Source organism: Puma concolor, chromosome E4, assembly GCF_028749965.1.
Source record: "Puma concolor isolate L17-30 chromosome E4, mPumCon1.1.hap2, whole genome shotgun sequence".
Lineage (NCBI taxonomy): Eukaryota > Metazoa > Chordata > Mammalia > Carnivora > Felidae > Puma > Puma concolor.
In genome coordinates this window covers 26,934,318-26,956,716 of record NC_141683.1, presented here as the reverse complement: position 1 = coordinate 26,956,716, position 22,399 = coordinate 26,934,318, and the positions used below count along the sequence as shown (strand labels likewise).

The 22,399-nt window shown below is 56.9% G+C and overlaps 1 protein-coding gene across 1 annotated transcript in view; it reads right to left on the bottom strand.

Annotated features, from left to right (window-relative positions):
* Positions 1–11,103: 11,103 nt before the first annotated feature.
* The window catches only part of LRRN2 (leucine rich repeat neuronal 2), a 62,391-nt gene continuing 51,095 nt past the window's right edge, over positions 11,104–22,399 (bottom strand). Inside the window, exon 2 of the mRNA XM_086694486.1 lies at positions 11,104–14,170. Within this exon, the coding sequence (XP_086550612.1) occupies positions 11,795–13,936 (2,142 nt within the window). The 5' untranslated portion in view covers positions 13,937–14,170 and the 3' untranslated portion in view covers positions 11,104–11,794. The remainder of the gene's footprint in view (positions 14,171–22,399) is intronic.

Here is a 22,399-nt window from a genome sequence, read left to right as displayed (position 1 = left end):
GGGCTCTGGCCACTTGCCCATGCAGCCAGTTCAGGAGAGGGTGGTGGCCCCTGTTCCTTTTCCCCCACACCTGTCTCATGGCGGCATGCTCCTGCGGCGGGAGCTGCTATGAGAGCACGACTATTCTTGGGCATTGCTTTAACTCACTGCCTTCAAAGTCCTTGTTTTCTTTGCTCCTCTCAGGCCTGCTGGAGGACAGAGCTCATCAGGCCTCGTCACGGCCATGAGACTGCCCCACAGGGGACGTGGGGGCTCCGAGGAAGAAGGCAGGCCAAGGTGGGACCCCACTCGTTCGAACTGGACTGAGGTTCTCACTTCAAGTCCGGAGGTGCGGGGAGCCCCTTTGTGCTCAGTGACCTAAAAACAAGGTAGCGTGGAAAACCCGGGAGCTTGGTGCGCCGTTGGTGGGGGTGGGGGGATGTGAAATGGTGCAGCCGCTGTGGAAAACAGTATGCAGTTCCTCAAAAAATTAAAAACAGAAATGTAATGTGATCCAGTCATGCCCCTTCTGGGTGTAGACCCAAAAGAAGTGAGAGCCGGGTCTCAAAAAGATACACACACACCACGTTCCCAGCAGCATTGTGCACGAGCGCCGAAGGGTTTAGGCACATCGGGTGCCCACCAGTGGCGAAATGTACAATTAAATGTGCCGTATACACACAAGGAAGTATTACGCGGCCTTCCGTAGGAAGGAAATTCCGCCACAACGTGGATGAACCCTGAGGACGTTGTGCTAAGTGAAACAAGCCCGTCACAAAAAGACTGTATGATTCCACTTACTTGAAGTCAAATTCACAGAAACGGAAAGCAGCGTGGCGGTTACCGGGGCTGCGGGAGGGGACGGTGGGCACATGTTGCTTAACGGGTAGAGCTTCAGGTTTGCGAGAGGAAAAAATTCTGGCTGCTGGTCGCACAACAAGGTGGATACGCTTTACGCCTCTGATCTGCACCATCAGAAGTGGTTATGATAGTAAATTGTGTGTTACACGTTTTTGTTTGTTTTTAAAGTTTATTTTGAGAGAGAGAGAGCAAGCATGAGCAGGGGAGGGGAGAGAAAGAGAGGGGAGGGGGGAGAGAGAGAGAGAGAGAGAGAGAGAATCTCTTGGGGCTTGAACCCAGAAACCGTGTGATCATGACCTGAGCTGAAATCAAGAGTCAGACGTTTCACTGACGGAGCCACCCAGGCGCCCCTGTTATGTGTTTTTTAACCACAATTAGAAATTAAAGAAGTCAGATGACTTACATAAAAATTTTTTTTAAAAGCCAAGCAGGAACAAGGGTGGGTGGTGGGGGCGTTAGGACTTCCCGCTTTCTGAGGGCCGCGGGAAGTGAGAGAAGGTCAACCCCGATTCTGACTCCCCTGGCCTGGGCTGCCCCAGGTAAGGACATTTGACTCCCCGACCTCCCCTCGGGCCTCACTGGTGCCCGGTGAGCACAGAGGCCGCTGGAGGATGAGGAGGAGGAGCTGAGCACTTACAGGTACCCTGGTGGCCAAGGATCACAGTTGCAATTTTCCCAACCGCGTCTCCTCCCCACGAACACTCCCTCTCCCCTCCGGTACATATCTGCAACTTACTTTCCCCTCTCTGTTAATCTCAGCCTGTTTCTTCTCTGCAAAAATAGGGGAAGGCTGAGAGGTGGGACACACGATGTTCCCTTCGGTCCCACACTCCCCTCGGCGTGTCTCTCCCTCCCTCTGCCTCTAACCTGGTTTCTCTCCAGAAAACTAGCTGAGGTCCAGCTGGAGGCAGGGATGGATGTGATGATGGGTGGGAAGCCCCTTTGATCCATAAGGGGAAGAACCAGCATGGAGGGAAGGGGGCGCGGATTTCCCTTCAGCTCAAATGTGATGTTGACCTTCCTCATGTCACCTCAAGCTGAAGCAGCCGGACCCACTGGGGGTCCCAGCTTGGGCCTGCCGGGGCCCCGATGGGCTGGGCCTCAGTCACCCAGGCGCCGGAGTGCTTTCTCAAGTGCGCCCTTCTCCTAGGGGGTTCCTCCAGCTCCAAGCCTGCCTCTGCCACTTGGCCTGATCCATTGCATGTTCGTGTTGTGGGATCTCGACCACGAACACTGCGGTTGAATTCTCAGAGTGCTGGGTGCTCGGTTTTCCTAAGCTTTGGGGCTTCTCTCGACCGGGATGCGGTGGGTGTCCGCAGAGGGGTCAGCAAGGAGGAACGTGGTGTCTTTCTTAAAAGCAGGCTCCCTCTTGGCGAAGCCTCACTAGCCTTTCTGGTCTCTGTTGGTTCTCCTCTTCCGAGCTCTTAACCTGTGTTTCCCCTTCATCTCACTCTAGATCATTGCGGTCTCATTTTACCGGCATAGTATAGAAATGGTTTCATTGGGTAAGACTTGCCTCCCTAATCACGTGGTAGGTTCCTGGAGGGAAACATTCTTCATCTCTTCTTTGACTTTGCAGCAGGATTTTTTTTATTACAAAAATTTTTTTTAATATTTATTTTTGAGACAGAGTGTGAGTGGAGGAGGGGCAGAGAGAGAGGGAGACACAGAATCCGAAGCAGGTTCCATCCAGGGCCTGAGCTGTCAGCACAGAGCCCGGCGCAGGGCTCCAACCCACAGACCGTGAGATCATGACCCGAGCTGAAGTCGGACGCCCAACGGAGCCACCCAGGCGCCCCCTGCCCAGCGGGATCTTAATGCAGGTTTTGTTTGGAAAACATCGTAGTGTTTCATCCATTTCCTATGGGCCTCTCTCGATTATTTTTTCTATCCAGCTCCTTTACTTTGGAGGGAGCTATCATGTCATGGTCCTTGTTGATTTTTCTCATCCTCAGTTATTTACCGAGCCCCATGAGCCTGATTTTTTCCGTGGCTCTGTGGGTGATTTAAACACTCCTCTGACGTTGGGGGCCGAGATACCCAATTTCATTTCACAGCGGGTTTGAGTCACATTTGTTTTGTGTGGTGATGACCACCTGCCATCAGCAGACACGGACAAAGACCTCTGACACGGGGGCTGGGTGAGGCTGAGGCTGTGGATAAGCGGGAAAGAACTGAGTGGGGGTAAAGGTCAGAGTGTGGTCGGTTCCTCGGGGAGTACTTGGCTTATGTTGACTCTTGTGTCCCCACAACCTTTGAGAGCCAGACAGCACTCAGGTAAGGACCTCTGTACCGGCCTTTGATGGCGATGTCGAATGCGCTCTCGATTTGCCGGTTCTGGGTTCCTCTCACTGCAGAAGGAATCTACGGTGCCGTCACCGTGGGGGAAGCCTGGGCTGAGTCGCTTCCAAAGTTTGGAGCTAATGAGAAGGAATCACAGACCCGGGATTTCGGTTCAGTCTAAGGAAGAATTTTTGAACAAGTAGCTGCTAAACCACATGGGCTGCCTTATGAGGTAATGAGCTCTCGGCCACTTAAAGTATTTAAGCGGGGATGAGATGGTGGGTGGTTGCGGAGAGAACTTTGGTGACGGGTGAGGGGTGGGGCTGGAGGACTCTTCCGGATCCGAGAGTCCATAGGTCTGTGTCTTTTGTATTACGGTACAAACTCCGGACAGGGCTGGATTTTCTTCATCCCCGTGTCCTCCCAGGAGCTGCAGAAATACAGTCATAGCACCTCGGTTGACGACTGAGTGAATGGCTGACGAACTTCACTGAAGGCATGGACAAAGTTCGCATCTTCCAAAGGGGCCTTCGCACGTGGCCACTGTAGAAGCCAGAGCCAAGGTTAAGTTTCCCCACCGTCCTTCCCCTGGGAACCAGAGTGGGCGACTGGGGCCCTGGGGAAAGAAGAGAGGTCCTGAAAAGAGGGGCAGCTGGCTTAGGCATAAAAGTTGTTTTAAATGTCTTGAGCTCTTACTACAGTGACTCTCAACCTTGACTGTGCATTTAAGTCACCTGGGGAGCTTTTAAAAACAGTAGTAATGGCTGTACCTCACCCCCAGAGACTCTGATTTAATTGGTCTGTGGAGTTGGGCATCAGGTTTTAAAGCTCCCCGGGTGATTCTAATGCACGGCCAAGGTTGAGAACCACCAGGTTGCTAAGTGCCAGGTGCCTTACATATATTTTCTCATTAATCCTCACCGCAGCTCAGGAGTTAGGGTCGAAGCTTCTTAGAGCCTGGTCCCGAATCAGCGGCACCACCTAGGAACCTGTGTGAGAAATGCAGATTTTCAAGCTGTATTCCAGACTCACGGGATTGGGTCCTCAGGGGTTGAGCCCAGCAATGTGTGTTTTGAACGCCCTCCAGGTGGCTGTGGAGAATGCTGCAGTTCTCTGGGAGAACTGGAGTTAGGTACGGCAGCCCTCATTCACAGATGAGACCGACGGGTGTAGTCACTAGCCCAAGTCCCGGGGATAGTAAGGATCACAGCAGGGATTTGAATCCAGGTGTGTTCCCCGCGCAGACCTGAATGTCCTCCCCTTTACGTAGGGTCCTCCGTGGTCAAAGCTAAGACACGCCAACACGGTTTGTGGGGAAGTGACCGGGGTCTCCTGCTAGCCCTGGGTCGATTCTTTCTCCTTCTCTTGGTGCCAATATGTAGCTCCATCTGGAACCCGACAGCTCTCGCCCTAGGGGAGCACAGGGCAGAACACCCCGGGATTCATTCTAAAACAGTTTTATTAGGTGCTTAAAATAGCTTCTAGCAGATGGTGTGCAGAATGGGGGACTGGAGCCGAGCTGCAGACGACATTTACAGAATTGTGTGTGTGCACGCACATGCATGTGCACGTGTGCGCACAGCTGGTGTGTGTGCACGTGGGGCGGAGAGGGGTTGTCAGAGAAGTTGAGGAACTGTGGAAGGAGAAGCAGAACAGGAGGGATGACTCAAATCTGCCTAAGATTAAAGAGGGGAAGGGCTGGAGGCTGGGTTTCCCTGGCACTTGGGTGAATCCTGTGCCCTCCTGGGGCACTTGGTGGCCAGAAAGATGCTGTTGACTGGCTGAATGATCTCTAATGTGGCTCTTAGGTTGGAAAAGCCGTGGAGTGGACATGGGGGTGGGGCAAGAGTTCCAGGAAGCCCGTAGATGTTGGCGATCTGAAAGCCTGGCGTTTGGATCGAAGGTTAGGGGCAGATACAGGAGCCCTTGCTTTGCAAATGGAAACACCGGGAATTCATTTTCCTCATTTGAAAGGAAATGTCTGTATGTGTAAATCTGAATCCCAGTTAGGTGCAGAGATGGTGGGTGTTCACCGACCTGACCCTCCCCGAAAGACCGTCCAACTGTTGTGGGTGTCTCTGTTGCCCTCGGCAACAATTCCCAACTGTACTCTCGAGGCTGTGTACTTGGGAGTGGGTCCTGGGACCTTCTAATGTGGCGATTCTTGTTTTTTCTGGGTTTTGGACCCATTTCAGAATCTTATGAAATCCAAGGTGCCCTCTCTCCAGCAAATCTCATAATCACAGAAAAAATTGTCGGGAGCTCATAGAGGCGCACGGACCCTCCAAGAGCATCTTTGAACCACTGGCTCCGGTGGAGGGCCCTGAGGAGGATGGCTTTCCATCTTCCAGTGATAGTCCAGCTCTGCCCTGAGCCAGGACACCAGAGTGCTAGTTCCCTTCCACCCCTCACTGTGACATGAATGGAGATAATGACATTGAAGCCATTGGAAGGCAGGCTCCTGAATCGGAGGACTCTGTGCCTGGCTTCAGCCGCGAGAATTGGGACTAAACCAAGTGGTGGCCGGTGGCCATTGAGCTCTGGAACTACGGGCACATGCCACAGCTCACCCTCTCAGCCCGTGGCTCCTCTGCCTCGATCATCTCTCCACTCCCACAAGTCCTGGGGCTCTTGCTCCCGCCCAACACACACCCATTCCTTTCATCCTTGTCAGCACAAGTGATACCATCTCGTTTGTATCCTCTGTCATTGGTGCCTGATTACCGCTATCTAGCATCCCACACCCCTGAGAGGAATGCACCCCTCTATTCCTTGGTTTGTCATGTAGAAGGTAGTGGGGGTAAGTGGACAGGGCATGGGCATTTGGAATTAGAAGACCAGCACTCAAACTCCAGCTCTACCCTTATTGGTTGTGTGATGGTGGGTAATTCATCTAAAGGTCCCAAGCCTTAGTCTCCTTACCTGTAAAATGGGGGTAATAATCCTGTCTGTGCTGCCTAACTCATTGAGTAATTACTAAGGGCATATGAGAAGGTAGATATCCAGGAGCTTAGTAATGGACCACAATGGGCCATACATTATTCTTACCACGATGTTGAGCGTGGGTTCCTTCTTCCCTCCGTACAGGCCGACAGCCTGGCCGTTTTGATTTCTGACAGTGGCAGTGAAGGGATGAAGTAGAGGTCCTTCCCACTCCGTCAAACCTTGTTGCCGAGGGAGCTGCCATTTTTCACGGCAGCATAACCAGCTTGTAGATGAAGATACCAAGGAGGATGGCTCAGCATTGTGGTATGAGAGTGATCCAGGCCACCTGGCCAGAAGGAGGCCATGTGAACCATATTTCTTTCTTTGTTTTAAAAAAATATTTGTTTTTGAGAGACAGAGAGACAGAGCATGAGCAGGGGTTAGGGGAGAGAGAGAGAGAGAGAGAGAAGAGAGACACAGAATCCGAAGCAGGCTCCAGGCTCTGAGCTGTCAGCACAGAGCCCGACGCGGGGCCCAGACTCACGGACCGCATGATCATGACCTGAGCCGAAGTTGGACGCTTAACACACTGAGCCACCTAGGCGCCTCGGGACCACATTTTCTAATCAATGTTGTATAATGGCGCAAAGGCCGGGAGAAGTCAGCGACAGCTACTCCTGCCGCCTAGACACTTGTTTAGTGCTTTGCTGGGCTCAGTGTCGAGCCTCTGAGGAGCTCCTGACTTGCCCAGCTGATGTCTGAGCTCAGAAGCAATGGAAACCCATTGGCAAAGCCTGCTCCAGATGTAATTCTGACCGACACAGAATAACTGGTCGGTGAGGGGAGGGATCAGAAACTCTGGAGGAAGCCACCACGTACTTGTAGAGTTCACAGTATCTAAGGAAGGGAAGGATGAGGGGACAAAATCAGAACCCCCCCCGCTCCCGCCCAGACTTCTACAAAGGATGTTTCAAAAATTCAGAGAACAGAATCAAAACTGTGATTCTCAAGAGAATATAGTTCAAGAGGTTTCACAACGGCAGTCTTGACAATGGAGTCACAAATTATCTTGAGCGTAAGAAAGAAAAATAAAAGAGGGCAGCGTCTAAAAATAAACGTGGCTGTGCAGGAGCTCTCTAAGGCATGCAGATTTTAGAAGTTCGCGTGTTCTCGAGAAACTACTGACATACTTCTGAAGTATATGAATTTGAATATACTAGAGCAGGGTGGTTAAACCTGAGCCCTTGGAATCAGACGGTGTTTGAAGCCTGACTCTGCCACCCACTAGCTGCGTGACCTTGGGGAAGTCATTTAACCTCTCTGAGCTCTGACGTCCAAATTTATCAAATGGGGCTAGTGGCATCCGCCTGTATAAGGCAGCTGTGGGTTGAAGTGAAGCGGCGTGTGTGACACATCTGTGAGAGTGGCCACACGTGGTAGGTGTTCAATCATCACCGTTACTACAAAAAATACAGGAGAGGCTTTTAATTAATGGGCAAGTGCAAAAGGACTGTGCAAATGCATCAGAATTGTACTGGGAAGGTCAGGGGCACCTGCGGGGCTCAGTCACGTAAGCGTCCCACTTTGGCTCGGGTCATGATTTTGCGGTCTGTGAGTTCGAGCCCCGTATTGGGCTCGCTGCTGTCAGGCTGTCCACGCAGACCCTGCTTCGGATCTTCTGTCCCCCTCCCTCTGCCCCTTCCCCACTTGAGCTCTCCCCAAACAAATAAATATTAAAAAAAAATTGTATTGGGAAGGCTAAAGATACATTGATTTGACATTTGGGAAACCTTTGAGGAACACACGAGGGTTCTTTGGGTAAAATCAGCAAGAAGAATGTAGACGTTGGGCCTGGAACAGCCAAGGTGTTGTCAGTGGTTGACAGAGGAAAGGGCAGGGTAGGGGCTCCGGCAGTCACTGTGGCCTCTCCCCGAGCGACTGACGAACACAAGATGGAACTGAAGGCCAGTCAAGGTCATTCCTCACTCCCTTAAATGACCTCCACTGGCCATTACTGGCAAGGGCACGGACAGAACTTGCAAACATGATGGTGGAGCCCCCTTTGAAGAATCACCTGGAAAAGCAGAGCAGCAGGGAGTTTGCGGAACACTCAATGTGGCTTTGGTTTTCAAAATGGGGAAGGGGATAGATTTAGAAAATACAGAGGTGCGCTTAGTGCCCATCCCTGGCAATGTTCTAGAAGTGATGAGTACCTGGAGGTGATTATTGCAGACGCCCACCTGGCCTCTCTGCTTCTGCCCTCTGCCAGCCCTGCCCCCATGCTGTTCTCAACCAGGAGGCATCCCCTCAAGTTCAACCATGCCGCGTCTTCCCAGGACCCTGCTGTGGCTCCCCCTCTAACTGGAGGAAAAGCCCCAGTCCTTCCAGTGGCTGACAAGGCCCGACACAAACCCCCGTCACGGTTGCCCTTCCCTTTCCTCTCTTGCTGTGGCCACACTGACCTCCTTGCTCTTGGCCTTCACCTTTGCTATTCTCTCTGTCTGGATCTCTCTTCCCCCAGATAACTGCCTGGTTCGCTCCCCCCAAGGCTTTGCTCAGATGTCAACTTCTCAGTGAGGCCTTCCCCTGAACACCCCGTGTAAGGCTCTACACATCCACTCCTCCTCTTCCCTGACTTATTTTTTCTCCATAGTACTCGTTACCATCGTACAAGACTACGTATTCTTACTTATGTGTCCTGCTCATCAACTCTCCCTTCTCGCTAGAAAAGCCAGGTCCACGGGCTCAGAGGTCTGTATCTACGTCTCCATTTCCTACAGCCGCGCAGACCATTACGTTCATTAACTATTTGTTGATTGGGAGGGAGGGTGGGGAGGGGAGGAAGGAAGAGGGCGCCATTAGAAAGAGGCTGCTCAACTAGGGTGACCAACCATCCCAGTTTGTCCAGGACTGGGAGAGTTCCTGAAACAAAGGACTTTCAATGCTGAGACCAATAAAATTCTACTTGGTCACCTACCCTAGCTCAGCCAACCGCGTTTACTTCTCTGATGCCGGGACCGGACCGAGAGCTCTGAGGAATGCCTCCAGCTCACTATCTCTGCATTTCACACAGCCTCCCACAAAGTCCATCTGGGGGAGAAGGCAGAAATGTGGGCTGCAAGATAGCATGCTTAAGCTGTCTGCAGTTGGCCGAGTGGCCATCCCAGACGTATTGACTGATAGAGCCTGTCAAGGAGATGGGAAGGCTGCCGCGGTGAGCCACAGAACCGTGTCCTGGCTCCGTGGACGAGCACATGGAAGGCAAGGGGACCTCTCAGTGGCATGCCCTAGGGAGGGAGAGCTACTACACTCAACAGAAATCGTCTCAATAGATGGAAATGATAGGCCCTACGTAACACTTTAAAATTTAAGGGGAAGTAAATATTGCTTTCTATTTAGGGTTAAAAAAAAAAGGGCAATCTTAAATGTATAGAAGAGACCAGGCTTAATAGCTGTTTTGTTGGTTTTAGACCCAGCATGTTCAGTTGCCCACAGGCTCGGTCTAGTGTAGAAGCCGGGACGGCCAGTTAGGCTGTCTAAATAGACCTCCGGGGCACGGTCGCGCTGTCCCCCCCCCCCCCCCCCCGCCAGGCAAAACACACCCGAGCCATGCACCTGGCTCTCTGTGCCAGGGGAGAGGCTGCTCACTCTCCTTTCCTCGGTTTCTAGCTCTTCTAGGACACAGCAACCCGCAAGGTGCCTCTTCCTCCCTGTCCCCAACTGGCTACGGATGTCCCTCTAGTGGCATCTCTGTGACAGAAAGGAGGTCACTCGCTCCATCCTCTTCCACCTCGCCTAATTTCTCTGGGATGGCCACCACGTTTAGGACTGGGATTCAGAGGAGAGACAGGTTAAACCCCTGTGACTGTTTCTCCCCCCAAGAAGGAGGGATTCAAGGGTGCAAGCAGTATAAGCTCCGTGGCAACGGGGAGGCGGCTTTGCCGCGAGAGCCTGGATGCCTGAGACCAGGAGGGAGCGAAACCTTCTAGCCCCCGCAGGCCGGACTCCGTGGTTCTCCAAGTGTGGTCCCGAGACTCTGAGAGGAGCGCTGCCCTCTGGCTTGGGGTGAGTGTCCTCCTTCTAGGTTCCGTGGGGCCCGATGCTCCGTCTCCTGGCCTGGCTTCCACCTGCGTATACGTTTGCAATCCCCATGGCGGCTTGGAGCCAACCCGCGATGAGTCTGCCCTCTGGGTCTGTAGCACAGGGGCGCTCAGGTTCCGATGCTGCTTCTTCAGTCCCAGGAAACCCAGGGCCGTCTCAGCCCGTTTCCAAAACCAAAGCTGTGGCCAGTGGCCTCTGCCCTGGAGCGGCCCCCTTGACCGGGCACGGCAGCCCCCTCCCCTGGGCTCTATTGCCTTTCCGACAGAGACCCCTCTTCGCATTTGGTCCTAACAAGTCAATCTGTCTTCAAAACCAAAAAAGCAAAAAAAACCCCAAAACCAAAAAAAACCCACCAAAAAATACTGCAAACCAAACCAGGCTCATGGCAAATGATACCGAAATGGACCGGAAAGATCCATGCAGCAATTTCTTTCTCCCACAGCCTTCCCCTCCCCAAATCCTCTATCACCCCACTCCCCCTTCTGCCCCAGTGAGCCAAAGTTCTTGCTGTCTTGATGATTTGCAATTCTCTGCATGACTCTGCCTCTTGGGTTTGTTTAATTAGAAATAGGCCGGCAAGTGCTTCCTATGCACTGGCATGTTAATTGCTTATCAGGGAAAGAGAAGGGGTGACAATGTTTGGTGATGGAAATTTCCACTCCCTCTCCCTCTCTCTCTCTCTCTCTCTCTGTGCTTTCCTCCATTTTTCGCTCCCACCCTCTCCTTGCCTCCTGTGGTTCCTCCCTCTCCTGTCAGCCTCCCCCAACCGCCTCCCCCCACCCCAGCAGGCCCGAATTCAGACCTACAGGGAACACCTGTGCCCTCTGTCACCTTCTCCCTCTCCCCTCCAGTCCCTTCCCAGCCCCTCCCTCCAACCACCCCCTGGGTGTGAAGAGATTCCAGAGCACAGAGCTTTTCAGTTACACTTAGTATTCAAAGATTATCCTCCCTTGGTTTCCTTTCCCCCCTTACTATTGTTATTCTTGTTTATTTTTATTTTTTACAAAACAGGAGAAAAGAGTGAACTGGGTTGTGGGGAGGTGACACGTTTCTCCACAAAGGTACAAAATTGCCTATAGAAAGTCAACCTCAGAGTGCCAAACCGGCTGCCAAGATCAGGCGTTCCTGGGCATCCCTCTCCCCAGATGTCCTTCAGATCCGACCAGAGACCCACTTTGGGAGCGGTCACCCCATGGTGGGGAGGAGAGGCCTCCCTCAGCCCTTGCCCAGGAGGGGAAAGAGCAAGCAACTGAGACTGTGCAAAGAAAGAGAAGAGGAGGGGGCGCATCCTGTGGGCCAAGGGCCTGGGGACACAGGCAGGGGACATCCAAGCAGAAGCCCGGGAGCCTCTGGGCACACAGACAACTAGGGGGGGTGGGAGGAGGCTCTCGCCAGAGTCCCTCCTGTCCCTTGGAGATGCCCGTCAGAATGTCAGCGGACAGGCTCCCGGAAGGTAAGGGCAACTTTTTGGAGGCGGTGGGAGCGCCCCCCTGAGGCTACAAAGCCCGTCTGTCTTGGTCCAGCTGCCAGGCCTCAAGCACGCGGGTCCATGTCACTTTCCTGGCAGGGCATCTGGCCCAGATCGCTTCCCTTTTGGTAAAAAGTAGTCCTCGTTATTTGTCTACTGCTGAGAGCGGGCCGAGCTTCAGGAATTTTGTAGCAATAGTGGTGATGGTGTTTCCCCTTCCGAAGACCGGGACAGCTTCCTTCCAGGGTTCCAGGGCAAGACAAGGGGCACGGATACCACTCGAACGGAGGGGGCACTCCCCCAGCCCCAGAAAGCCCAGGCCGGAAGGAGAGGCCGCCCACCCGCCCCCTGCCTGGGCTGACCACCGCCAAGGTGGGCGGCTAGCCCGGCTGCCAGCAGGAGGACAGCCAGAGCCAGGATGGCTATGAGCCCTGGTCGGTCCCCTAAGGCTCTGCGGCAAGGAGCGGCCTCTTTAGTCCTGGTCCATACACATGCCAGCTGGGTGTGGGCATCGGCAAAGGCCACTTGCAGGCAGGCCCAGTACTCCGTGGCCTGAAGGAGGCGGGTGATGTTGTAGCTGTGGGTTCCCCTCGGCAGGCGGGCCAGAGCAGGGGCCCCCTGGCCCCGGGGGGAGGAGGCGCTGGACCAGGTGAGGTTGGTAGAGACTGTGTTGGGTGGGGGGACCCAAGACAGCAGGATGTGGTAAGGGTGGGTCTCCTGCACCCGGAGCTCCAGCCCCCATCCCTTGTCCCGGCCCGGCTGCGGGGGAGGCCGGCCGACGACCACGTTAACCGTCTTACTGTCAGCCCCCACCAGGTTCTGGGCCACACAGGTGTACAGGCCTGTCTCTTCTGCCGTCACCCTCCGCAGCTCCAGGGTCCCCTCGGGGTACACCCGGTACTTCCTGCCAGCACGGGCAGGCGTCAGTCGAACCCCGGCTGGCGTGACCCAGTAGATCTCGGGTTCCGGTTCAGCCAGTGCCCGGCAGTGTAGCACCAGGCTCTCTCCGCTGGCCACCTGGAGGCTGGGGGGGAAGCTGCGGGGGGAGATGAGGGGCAGGCAGTGGTCCGTCATCTCCCGGAAGGGCACCTCGCGGACTGGGCGGCGCTGGAGGTCGGGCGGCTCGGCGCACAGGGTGGACTGCGGCTCGATGAAGCGGACGCGGGTGCCCGTGGCGTTGGCCCAGCGGATGACGCAATCGCAGCGGATGGGGTTGCCATGGAGACCCACCTCCTGCAGGTTGGGCAGGGACTCCACCGTCTGCTGGTGCAAGGCACTGAGAGCGTTGTTGTTGAGCATGAGGGTCTCCATCTGGGGCAGGTGGTGGAAGGCGCGGGGGTGGATGAAGGACAGCCGGGGGTTGTTGGTGATGTCCAGCTTGGTCAGCTCGGGGAGGTTGACCAGGGCGAACTTGTCGATGGAAACCAGCTCCTCCATGTTGTTGAGACCCAGCTCCTTGAGGTGCAGCATGTTGGCAAAGTCCCCAGGCCCCACCCGCTGGAGCGGGTTCTTGTTCAGGTCTAAGAACTTGAGCCCGGGCACCTGCTCCAAGGCCCGCCTGGGCACCTGGGCCAGCTGGTTGTCATAGAAGGAGAGGCTCTCCAGGCTTTGCAGCCCCTCCAGGGCGTAGTCGGAGATCTCCCGAAGGTTCATGCCTGCCAGCACCAGGCTGCGCAGGTTGGCCAGGGGCCGGAAGTTCATGTCCAGGATGGCGTCTACCTTGTTGCCGCCAATCATGAGGATCTCCAGGTTGGGCAGCATCTCAAACCAGCGGCCGTCAACGGCCCTCAGCAGGTTGGAGTTGAGGTGCAGCCTCAGCAGGTTGCCGAGGCCGGCAAAGGCCCGGGGGGCGATGCGGTAGAGCTGGTTGTGGTTGAGATAGAGCTCCTGCAGGCTGGCGAGCCCCGCAAAGCTGTGGTCCTCCAGCCGGCTCAGCTGGTTCTCCTCCAGGTGCAGGCTCAGCAGCTGGGGCAGGGCGCGCAAATCACAGTCCCGAGCGTCCGAAAAGCTGTTCTGGGACAGGTCCAGCTCTGTGAGGTTGGCCAGGTAGTTGAGCTCACTCTGGTCCACGCGGACAATGCTGTTGCTCTGCAGCAGTAAGGTCTGCGTGCCCGCGGGCAGCCCGGGGGGCACCGCCGTCAGGAACAGGTCATTGCAGTCCACGGTGGTGGCCTCACGGTAGGATGACCGGGGCGTATACCAGGGCCGGATCTGGCAGGCGCACTGAGGGGGGCAGGGCACACGCCAGGGTACCACGGGCACGGCGGCGGCGGCACCGGCCACCCACGCCAGCAAAAGGGGGGCCACGAGGAGCCTCATGATGGAGCCGCAGGGTAGGGAACCATCCGCAAGGAGAGTCTGGAGTCCTACTCTTAGCGGTTCGCAGGCCGAGGGTCAGCAGCCTTGCCAGGGCCTGGGGAACCGCCCTCCCGGGACGGTCATTCTACGTGGGGATGGGTGGGCATCGCTTCTTGCCCTCCTGGGTACAGCTCTCCATCCTTGTCCGCTGGGGCGGGGCCTGCTCATTCCTTGCCACGCCCCATCGGGGCAGCCCTGGAAGAAAAGGATGCACAGTCAGGAGGTGGCAGAGAAGCAGAATCTACTCCCTCCTCCCGTGTCACCCCTGCTTGACTCCAGAGGGCAAAGGAACGGAGAGACGGGGACAGCCAGGGCTCCTGGGTTCCGTCCTACAGCCCTGAGGCTTGGGTGTCCTTTTCTACCATCCGCTGGGGGAGGGAGCAACTGTGAGTCTTCAGGGAAGGGGGGAGAGATTGAACTGGGAAGCTTCCGGGAGAACTCGGGAAGGGGTGTACGTGCACGTGTGTGGAGGAGAGGAGATGCTAGAATGACCGTCATCTCCACAGTCCTTCTGAGCCGAGAGATGTGGAGTAGATTCTCTTACCTTCTCACATCTCCCCTGCCTTCTTTGGCTCACTGGGTAAAGTTTCCAGGCATCCCTCTGAGCAGTGTGTGTGTGTGTGTGTGTGTGTGTGTGTGTGTGTGTGTGTGTATGTAGGGGATGGCGGTGGTTGTGGAAATAGTACAGATTCGAAATTCCAGGGTGGGCTCTCAGGACTCTGGAAGTAGAAAGGCAATGGTCCCTGACCCTATACCCAGACAGGCTGGGGAAGTTGGTGCTCCAGCCTGGGGTCGGCATAGGCTCTCCTAGTGTATGGCTTTGGTTTTTGCCAACTTTCCTGCCCGGAGGCAGGACCTGCCGACAGCCTGACTGAGCTCCCTGGAGGAAGGCGGTGGGGTTAGGAAGCCTGGGTCTGAGCTCCTGAGCCCTGCAGGTAAGACCTTACAGGACCTGTCCCTGGCCGATCTCCTGGCTTCTCTTGCTGTTCTCTTGCTGTTCGCCTCTCCTTCTATGACGTCCTGTCACACATATACATCCCAGAGGCCCTTGCCTCCTGCCTCCCACTTACCAACTATGCACAGCAACACTTTTGAGTTGAAGTTACCCTGACGTGCCCCCCTTCTCGTGTCTCCTCATGGCCTCCTAGACAAGTCCTAGTGGTTCTCCAAGCCTCTACTTAAGGTCAGTCACCTCCTACAGAAGCTTCTCCCATCCCCCTCCCCAACTCCCGGCTGGCTAAGGGGCCCACCTTACGCTCTTACAGTGTCCCATGCTCCCCTTCTGTCATAGCCTGGACCACACCACATGGAAATGTCTCCCCAGCTGGGGACCTGTCTTGGTCATCATTGGGCTTAGAGCACACAGCAGGTGCCCAGTGAATGTGTACTCTACGAATCAATCTCTGTGGCCCCAGAGCCCCTTCCCCCAAGAGGTCGCTCACCCCGCCCCCCACCCCATAGCCTAGAATCTAAGCCACTGTTTCCCACCTCCTAGGTATGGGTAATCCAGGCTCCCACAGACCCCAAGGCCAGGCTGAATCACCCTGGAGGCAAATCCAGCCTTGGTTTACAACGAACATGGGGGAAAAACCAGGGGGCCTTCCTGGGCCCGGTCCCCTCACGAGTAGAAGTCCGATCTGGGTAGTTTTCCAACCGTGGGTTATGAGGGAAGCACACCAACACTTACTCGTCACCTGAGATTTGCCAGGACTCCACAGACTCTGAGTATCTTATTTCACTTAACCGTCAAAACGAGCCGACAAGATAAGCATTAATATAATACCCCCAGTTTGCGCATGAAAAAATTGAGGTTCTTCGAGGTTAAAGAACTTCGCTGAAGACACGTAGCTGGGAGGCGGCAGGAGACGGGAATCCACCCAAGTTCTGGGGTTGTGCCATTTACATCACGTTTCTTCGTCCTCAGGTCCGGCCGCGGGCCGGGTGCCCATTCTAGTGTCCTGGGACGATGCGTTCTACCACCTTCCAGGCAGGTGCCGCTCACCTGGCCAGAGGGGCTCTTCGCCCACCTCCCCCTGCTTCCAGGATGCTGGGGAGGGGAGCGGCTGGAGGCGCCGTCCCTCCCCTGAGCAGGAGAGTGGTATGCCTGTTTACATTCGACTACCTCCCACCTTCCTCTGCAGCTATTTCTGAAGGTGGGAAAACAACCGTGACTTAAAATGCACAGAGGTTTTGCGTGGGGGTGTGTGTGCACTGACACGTAAAACTCAGAGCAAACAAACACACGTGCGCACACGCACGCACGCCCGCATACACGTGCAGCGGGAGCCCAGGGAACCTGGCCGCCCAAGCTAGTGACTGGTGGGCAGGGAGAGGGCAGGGGACTCTGCGGTGTACTGTGTGGGTGGAGAGGAGGCAGAAACGAGCCGAGTCCCAGGACGGCCCTGTCACCGAACGGGACCTAGGCCGGTGGGCCTGTCACACGTACACATCCCAGAGGCCCTTGCCTCCAGCCTCGACCCGGCACGAGAGAGAGCAGAGCCCACAGGCGAAGAGATCCTACTCTGACTTCCCACCTCCCGCCAGAGCACGCTGGGAAAACGGATCGGCTTCTCAGAGCCTCTGTTCCTTCTGTCTAACATGAGGTTGCCGTTAGGATTAAGGGAGCCGAGTGGGGCGCACCCAGAAAGAGCTCAATAAATGTCAGTTGCCTCTCGGCTCCGGTCCTCCCCCAGGGCTGGGAGGCTCCCCAGCTGTAGGACTTCTCAGGGGGAACAGAAAGTGCGTCCAGGTCCTCCACGAGCCCCTACTGGGCTTGCCCACCGTGGCCCAGCGTTGCCTCCGGGTGGCATGGAGGAGCGAGGAACAGAAATAGATAACACGTCACGACATTAACCTCCTCCACTCCGGCAGGGCTGAAAACTGCAAAGTGATTAGAAGAGCGCAGGACAGTCCCGAAGGGCAGAGAAGCCTGCAGTGAGTGGAGAGGGGTCTCCCGCCAGGCCGGGCCGGGCCGGGCCGGGCCTCCCCCTTGGCCTTCAGACACGATCTGAGCCGCAGGGGTCTCTCCTCCACCACCTTGGCTCTAACGCCTCCGTTCTGCGGAGGCTCAGCTGCGTGGCGGGGATGAAGGAACCACTTAAGACTGAATTCAAAACCTTTTCCTCCACCCCACGCAGCAGTCCCTCTGGCTGGATGGGTGAGGCAGTGCACCTGCTCCCCCGCCAGGAGCCCAGGGCGGGCGTTCGGCGCCCAGAGGGAGGCGGTGGCTCAATGACTCACGTTCGGCCGCACCTCTGATCCCAAGGCTTGGCAAAGGCCCAGAAGAGTCCTCCCCCTCGCGGCTGAGCGCACAGCCCCTTCCAGGGAGGAAGGCAGAGCTGCCCACTCACCTGCCATCGCCGTCTCAGACTGTCTTGCACCTGCCCACCCGTGCAGGCTGATTAGCAGTTTCTGCCGGGAGCTGCGGAGAAAGCTAATTGTCTTCTATCTGTGATCTCCGGGGTGAGCAGGAGTTCACACGACTGCGTGGACATTTTCCCCACCTGGATTTCGAGCTCCTCGTGGCGGGGGCCATGCCGCACACGCTTTCTGTGCCCCCACGGCACCAGGCGCAGGGCCAAGCACGCGGAGGGGCCTTGTAGATGGACGCCAGTGGGGAGCCCCCCCCCCCATCAAGCCCGCGCGTGGGCAGAGGAGGGATTTTGTAGTCTCATCCTGCAAGGGAAGCAACTGAGGCTCCGACGGGTCACATGACTCGTCAGAGGTTGAGCAAACGTCCACATGGCAGGGTTGGGATTAAAACCTAGGCCTCGGACTCCACAACCTGGGCCACCAGCCCAGCCAAAGCTTGCCGCCTGGCGGATCCAGGCCGGCCTTACGGGAGCAGAGCACGGGGCCGGCCCCGTGTGCCTTCAGAGATGACCTGGGTCCTCAGCTCCTCCGCCCCTACAGCCACCTGATGGGCCCTGCACACACCATTCCTTGATTCAGGGCTAGAGCGACCCCCTGCCCCCGACTTGGGGGACAGCAGAGGGAAGACATTGCTCCTGTGTGAGTGTGGCTGGGCCGGCATCGCAAACGGACAAACAGAGCCAGCGGGCTGCACGTGGACCTCGGCCTGCCCTCTGATTGGGGGCTGGGGGCTGCCTGCTAGCCTTGGCCTGCAGTGACAGGAGACTGAAAGCTCTGGGGCCACAGTCAGGGAAGCAGGGCCATCCACTCCAGGGTGGCACTGGTCCCTTACATTTCCTGTTAAACTCGGGCCCTTGGCAGAGCAACTAATGAAGACTTTGGGAAAAGCTGTGTGTGCAGCTGCTCCATCCGGCTGCTCCTACATGACAGGGGGCTCCCCCAGGAGGTCGGTCGGTGGACGTGGGCTCTCGCCTCGCCCTCCCCTCTCTCCCCTTCCCTCCGGCGCGGCCTCCACCCAGCCTCCAGAGCTGGAGCCAAGGGTCCGGAAGGAGCAGCGGCGGTGGTGATCGATGGCCTGGCCTTCGCTGCTTCAGCGTCAGGTCCCCCTGAGCTGCGGAGACAGATGGGCAGCGTAATTGAGTGTAGCGTTGATAAACTCCGGCCTCCTCACCGGCAGATAAGCGCGGGGTGGGAGGGGTGCAGAGGGAGGGAGGCCAGCCCTCCATCTGCGCACCTGGCCTCCTGCTCCTCCTGGGAGGGGAGCCCGGCCCCTCACTCCCACCTCTCATTTAATCGCAGACAAGCAGGACCTCAGAGCCGGAGGAGACCTCCGCGTTTATCTAGTCTTGCAGAGTCTGAATTCCATAAATAACTTATGCAAAGGAGGGGCGGTGGAGTGGGAGGCCCGGGCTCTGCCATCAGAGTTGGAGCCTGGCTCTGCCGCTTGCCGTGTGACCTTGGGCCAGGCAGGCAGCCTTCGGAGCCAGTGCCTGAGCTGGGAAGTGGGGGTGACAGCCTCCTCGCAGGGCCTCGGGGAGGAGTGCGGGAGTCCCGGTGCAGGAAGCTCTGCGTTCCCTTCATTCGCCCCCCCTCACCCCTGCCTCTCCTTCCATCTTACCACCTACTTCTCATCTCTCACCTCTTGTGATAAAGAAAAACATTCTGAAGTGTGACATATGTACAGGAGAGTGACTACATGGCCCTCGTCCCAAGCGCACGGCTCGATGAGTTTCTCCGTGAGTAGGTACCCAGACGGCCACCACCCGGAACAAGACGTAAATGTTTCCAGCCCTCCAGAAGGTTCCCGTGTGGCCCTCCCGGTGAGTCAATATCCAGCCCCCACCTGGACTTAACCATTGTCCTGACTTCCGTCACCATCAATCAGTTTCATCTTTTAAACCCAGAATTCCTCTTCCTTCTCCATCACAACTCGGGACCGGGGACTCTGGAAACAGTTGACTCTGGCTTTAGGGACCCCCAGAGCTTGACGCTTGAAATTCCCTCACTTCATCTTCCTGCCGCAAAGTGGGCTACACTTCTCGGGGTGTCTCGCGGGACCGGCCATCTCCAGGAAGGCGGGAAGGCTGGTTCCTCTTAATCCCTCTTTGTTCTTCCACAATTCCCATATCTGGAAATCGCTCTAGACCTCGGGTCCCCCTCTCCGGGGGGGCTCCTCGGGGCTGGGTCTGTGAGTGCCATGTGCTGAAGAGGGCGGGAATGACCTCCTGGCCCCACGCAGCTCTGTGCCTCTCACCCGACCTCCTTCACCCAAAGCCCTGCTGGGTTTTGGCCACCCCCCGGGGTGGCCCTATTGCCTCCTTTCCACCCCCAGACTTCTGGGTCTTCTCATTACAGAGTGTGGGGCACCAGGCAAGAGGACAAACGTGGGCGTGGCCAGGAAGGAGAGGCCCAGACCTGTGGCTAGCTGCCCCCGGACCCCTCCACCTGACTGCCTCAGAGCCTCTTTGCCTCGACTTGTCCCACACCCCATGTCTCCCACCAAGCCTGCTTTCGCTCCGGCCGCCCCATCTCTGTCCTTCGGCACCACCGCCCAGCAGTCTCCGAGGCTGGACATCTCTGCCACCTTGACCTGTCCCTCTCCCGCCTCCCACACCCACCACGGTGCCTGCACTTCCTTCCCCCTTTCGTTTCTTGTCTTGGCCCTTAGGATAGCCTCTCCTGGGGCCGCCTCCTCGCCTCCCTCCCAGCAGCCCTCTCCTTCCCGGGCACCCCATGCTCCCACCAAACAAGACTTGCTAGTTTCTGCCACGCCTCGGACCCCTCCACTCTGCACAGCCCTCCTCCAGCTTCAACCTCAGCCACAGAGGCCCGTCCCAAATGCTCCCTCCTCTGTGATACTGTCCACGATTCCCTCCAAGAACGGTGGGCTCTCCCACCGCCTCGCAGTCCCCGAGACTCTTGGGACAGACCTCCTCCTCCCCGACAGCACCTTCCTTACTGTCCGTCTGTGAGCCTGTTTTCCATACGAGGCTGTGAGCTGCTGGAGGAAAGGGTGCTTTGTTATTGATCTGCGTGTCCTTGGAGCGTGGCACAGCGCGCACTTTCCCGGTAGGGGCAGGAGATGTGCTGCGTGAACGGTGAATGGCAACCCGTCAGTGGGTCATAAAAACAACTTAAAGTGGGTCACAATCTGCATTTCAAAAAAATGAAACACAACAGAAAACGCCAGAGCGCATTGACGGTAGCTAGACTCAGCACCGTTTTGAGAAGTTTTATGCACACACATTCACACTTGGGTACAGACAAGAGCATGAGGCAAAAACCATGCAGTTTTTGCCCTTGGGTCACAGTGATCAAAGCTCGAAAACCATTATTCTACTGAACATCTCTCTTTGGTAAGGTGAGTCCCCTCCGCTCTGACGCCACTGGACGGGTGACATAAAGGAGAGTCTCAGGAGATAGACGGGACATTCCCGAGCCCCTTCTCTGTGCCAGGATTTCTATTCGCTCCCCACGACCTGAGAGGTGGCTGCTTCACAGACCAGAAGGCTCCGGCTCGGAGCCAGGGGGTCAGACCAAGGGCCCGCAGCTAGAGTGTAGAAAGCCCGGCCTGGAACCCAGGGTGTCATTCGCCAGCCCTTTCTATTTCCATGGCTCTGGTGCCACAAGCCGACATCTGAGAGTCCGGGGGTGGGGGCCTGGGGAGCAGGGAGGGAAGCGGTAAGGTATCTCCTGGGGAAAGGATGAAGGTTCCCTCCTCCACCGCTGCCCTACCTGCCTCTGCGATGTGAGGAGTCAGCGTTCAGTAAAATCCCCTCCTTGCCCCGGAGGACAGGGCCTTGTCCCAAGCAGAAGTCCCGGCTGGCCTGGGCAGAGGGTGCTAGAGTTCTGGGGTCCGGAAGGGAGCCTGCCTCTTTCCTTCTTAATTAGCAGGGGAGGGCGCCAGGAGGTAGGGCACAGCCACCGCTGTCTGGGGGCACTGCACACAGGACAGGTCTGCCCCCGCCCGGCTGCTAGGTCCTGCCGATCATCTGCCCACCCGCAGGTAGCCGGCCCGGACCCCTCTCCCCCTGTCCCGGCTCCCAGCCTCCCTCCATCATGAGCCGGCTGGTTGTCGGCCTGTCTCTCCCACCAGGACCGTGAGCCCCTCAGGAGAAGGAACTGTGCTCGAGTCGCCGGTCCCTCCCACGGTCTGGCACACAGTAGGAGCTCAGGAAACATCTGTGGAAGGACAGCGAGCGGGAGGGCAGGAGGGAAAGGAAGGCGAGGAAGGGCAGGTGGGGCAGAGCTTGCTTCCCAGCTCCCGGAGACCAGGCAGCTCAGAGTCTGGGCTCAGGCCCTTCCGCCTCCTTTCTTGCCACCCGCAAGGAGACCACACTCGCTCCCAGGGCCCGTCTCCCTTAGGTTTGCACCCCTGCCCCTGGCTTGGGCCTTCCCCTGGGCGGGGGTGGGGGTGGGGGTGGGGGGAAGAACGCACTGCTCTCTGACTCAGGCTTCTGCCTCTGGATTCGACCTGCTCCTACGATGGTCTTCACCCTTCTAGAGCTCTCCAGGCCCCTCCTCGGGAAGTCCCACGGACTCCATCAAATCCCGTGAGAGCTCGGGTTAGAGGTGCAGGGGTAGGCGCTAGAGGCAGCTCTGCGCCTGAGTCCTGGTGCTGGCTGTGTGACCTCGTGCGTCGTCACTCGGGTTCTCCCTCTGGACATGGAGCGGTAGCCTTGCTCATGGGGGAACCTGAGAAAGATGATGTCTGTAAAGTGCGTGGTGTTGAGTAGCGCCCCCTTCTTTCTTTGTTTGAGGCCCGGTCCCTGGCTTCTAGACCACCTTTGCACCAAGCCAGCACCGGACTGCCCCCGTCAGTGGTCATGTGGCCTCGAAGGCAGGCACCTTCTCCTAGGGACCCTACCACCGCAGGCTGCCGGTCCCTCCTTATGCAGCCAGCTACCCTCCAACTGTGGTCCTGTTTCTAGTCTCCAGGACAGTCGCGGAACTCAGCTCATTTACAGGTCACTGATGTCTGACACAACTCGCACTCAGGAAACAAGGCGGCTCCTCCTGGCTTAGGTGAGCAGTGCCTCTGTTTCCCCCAGG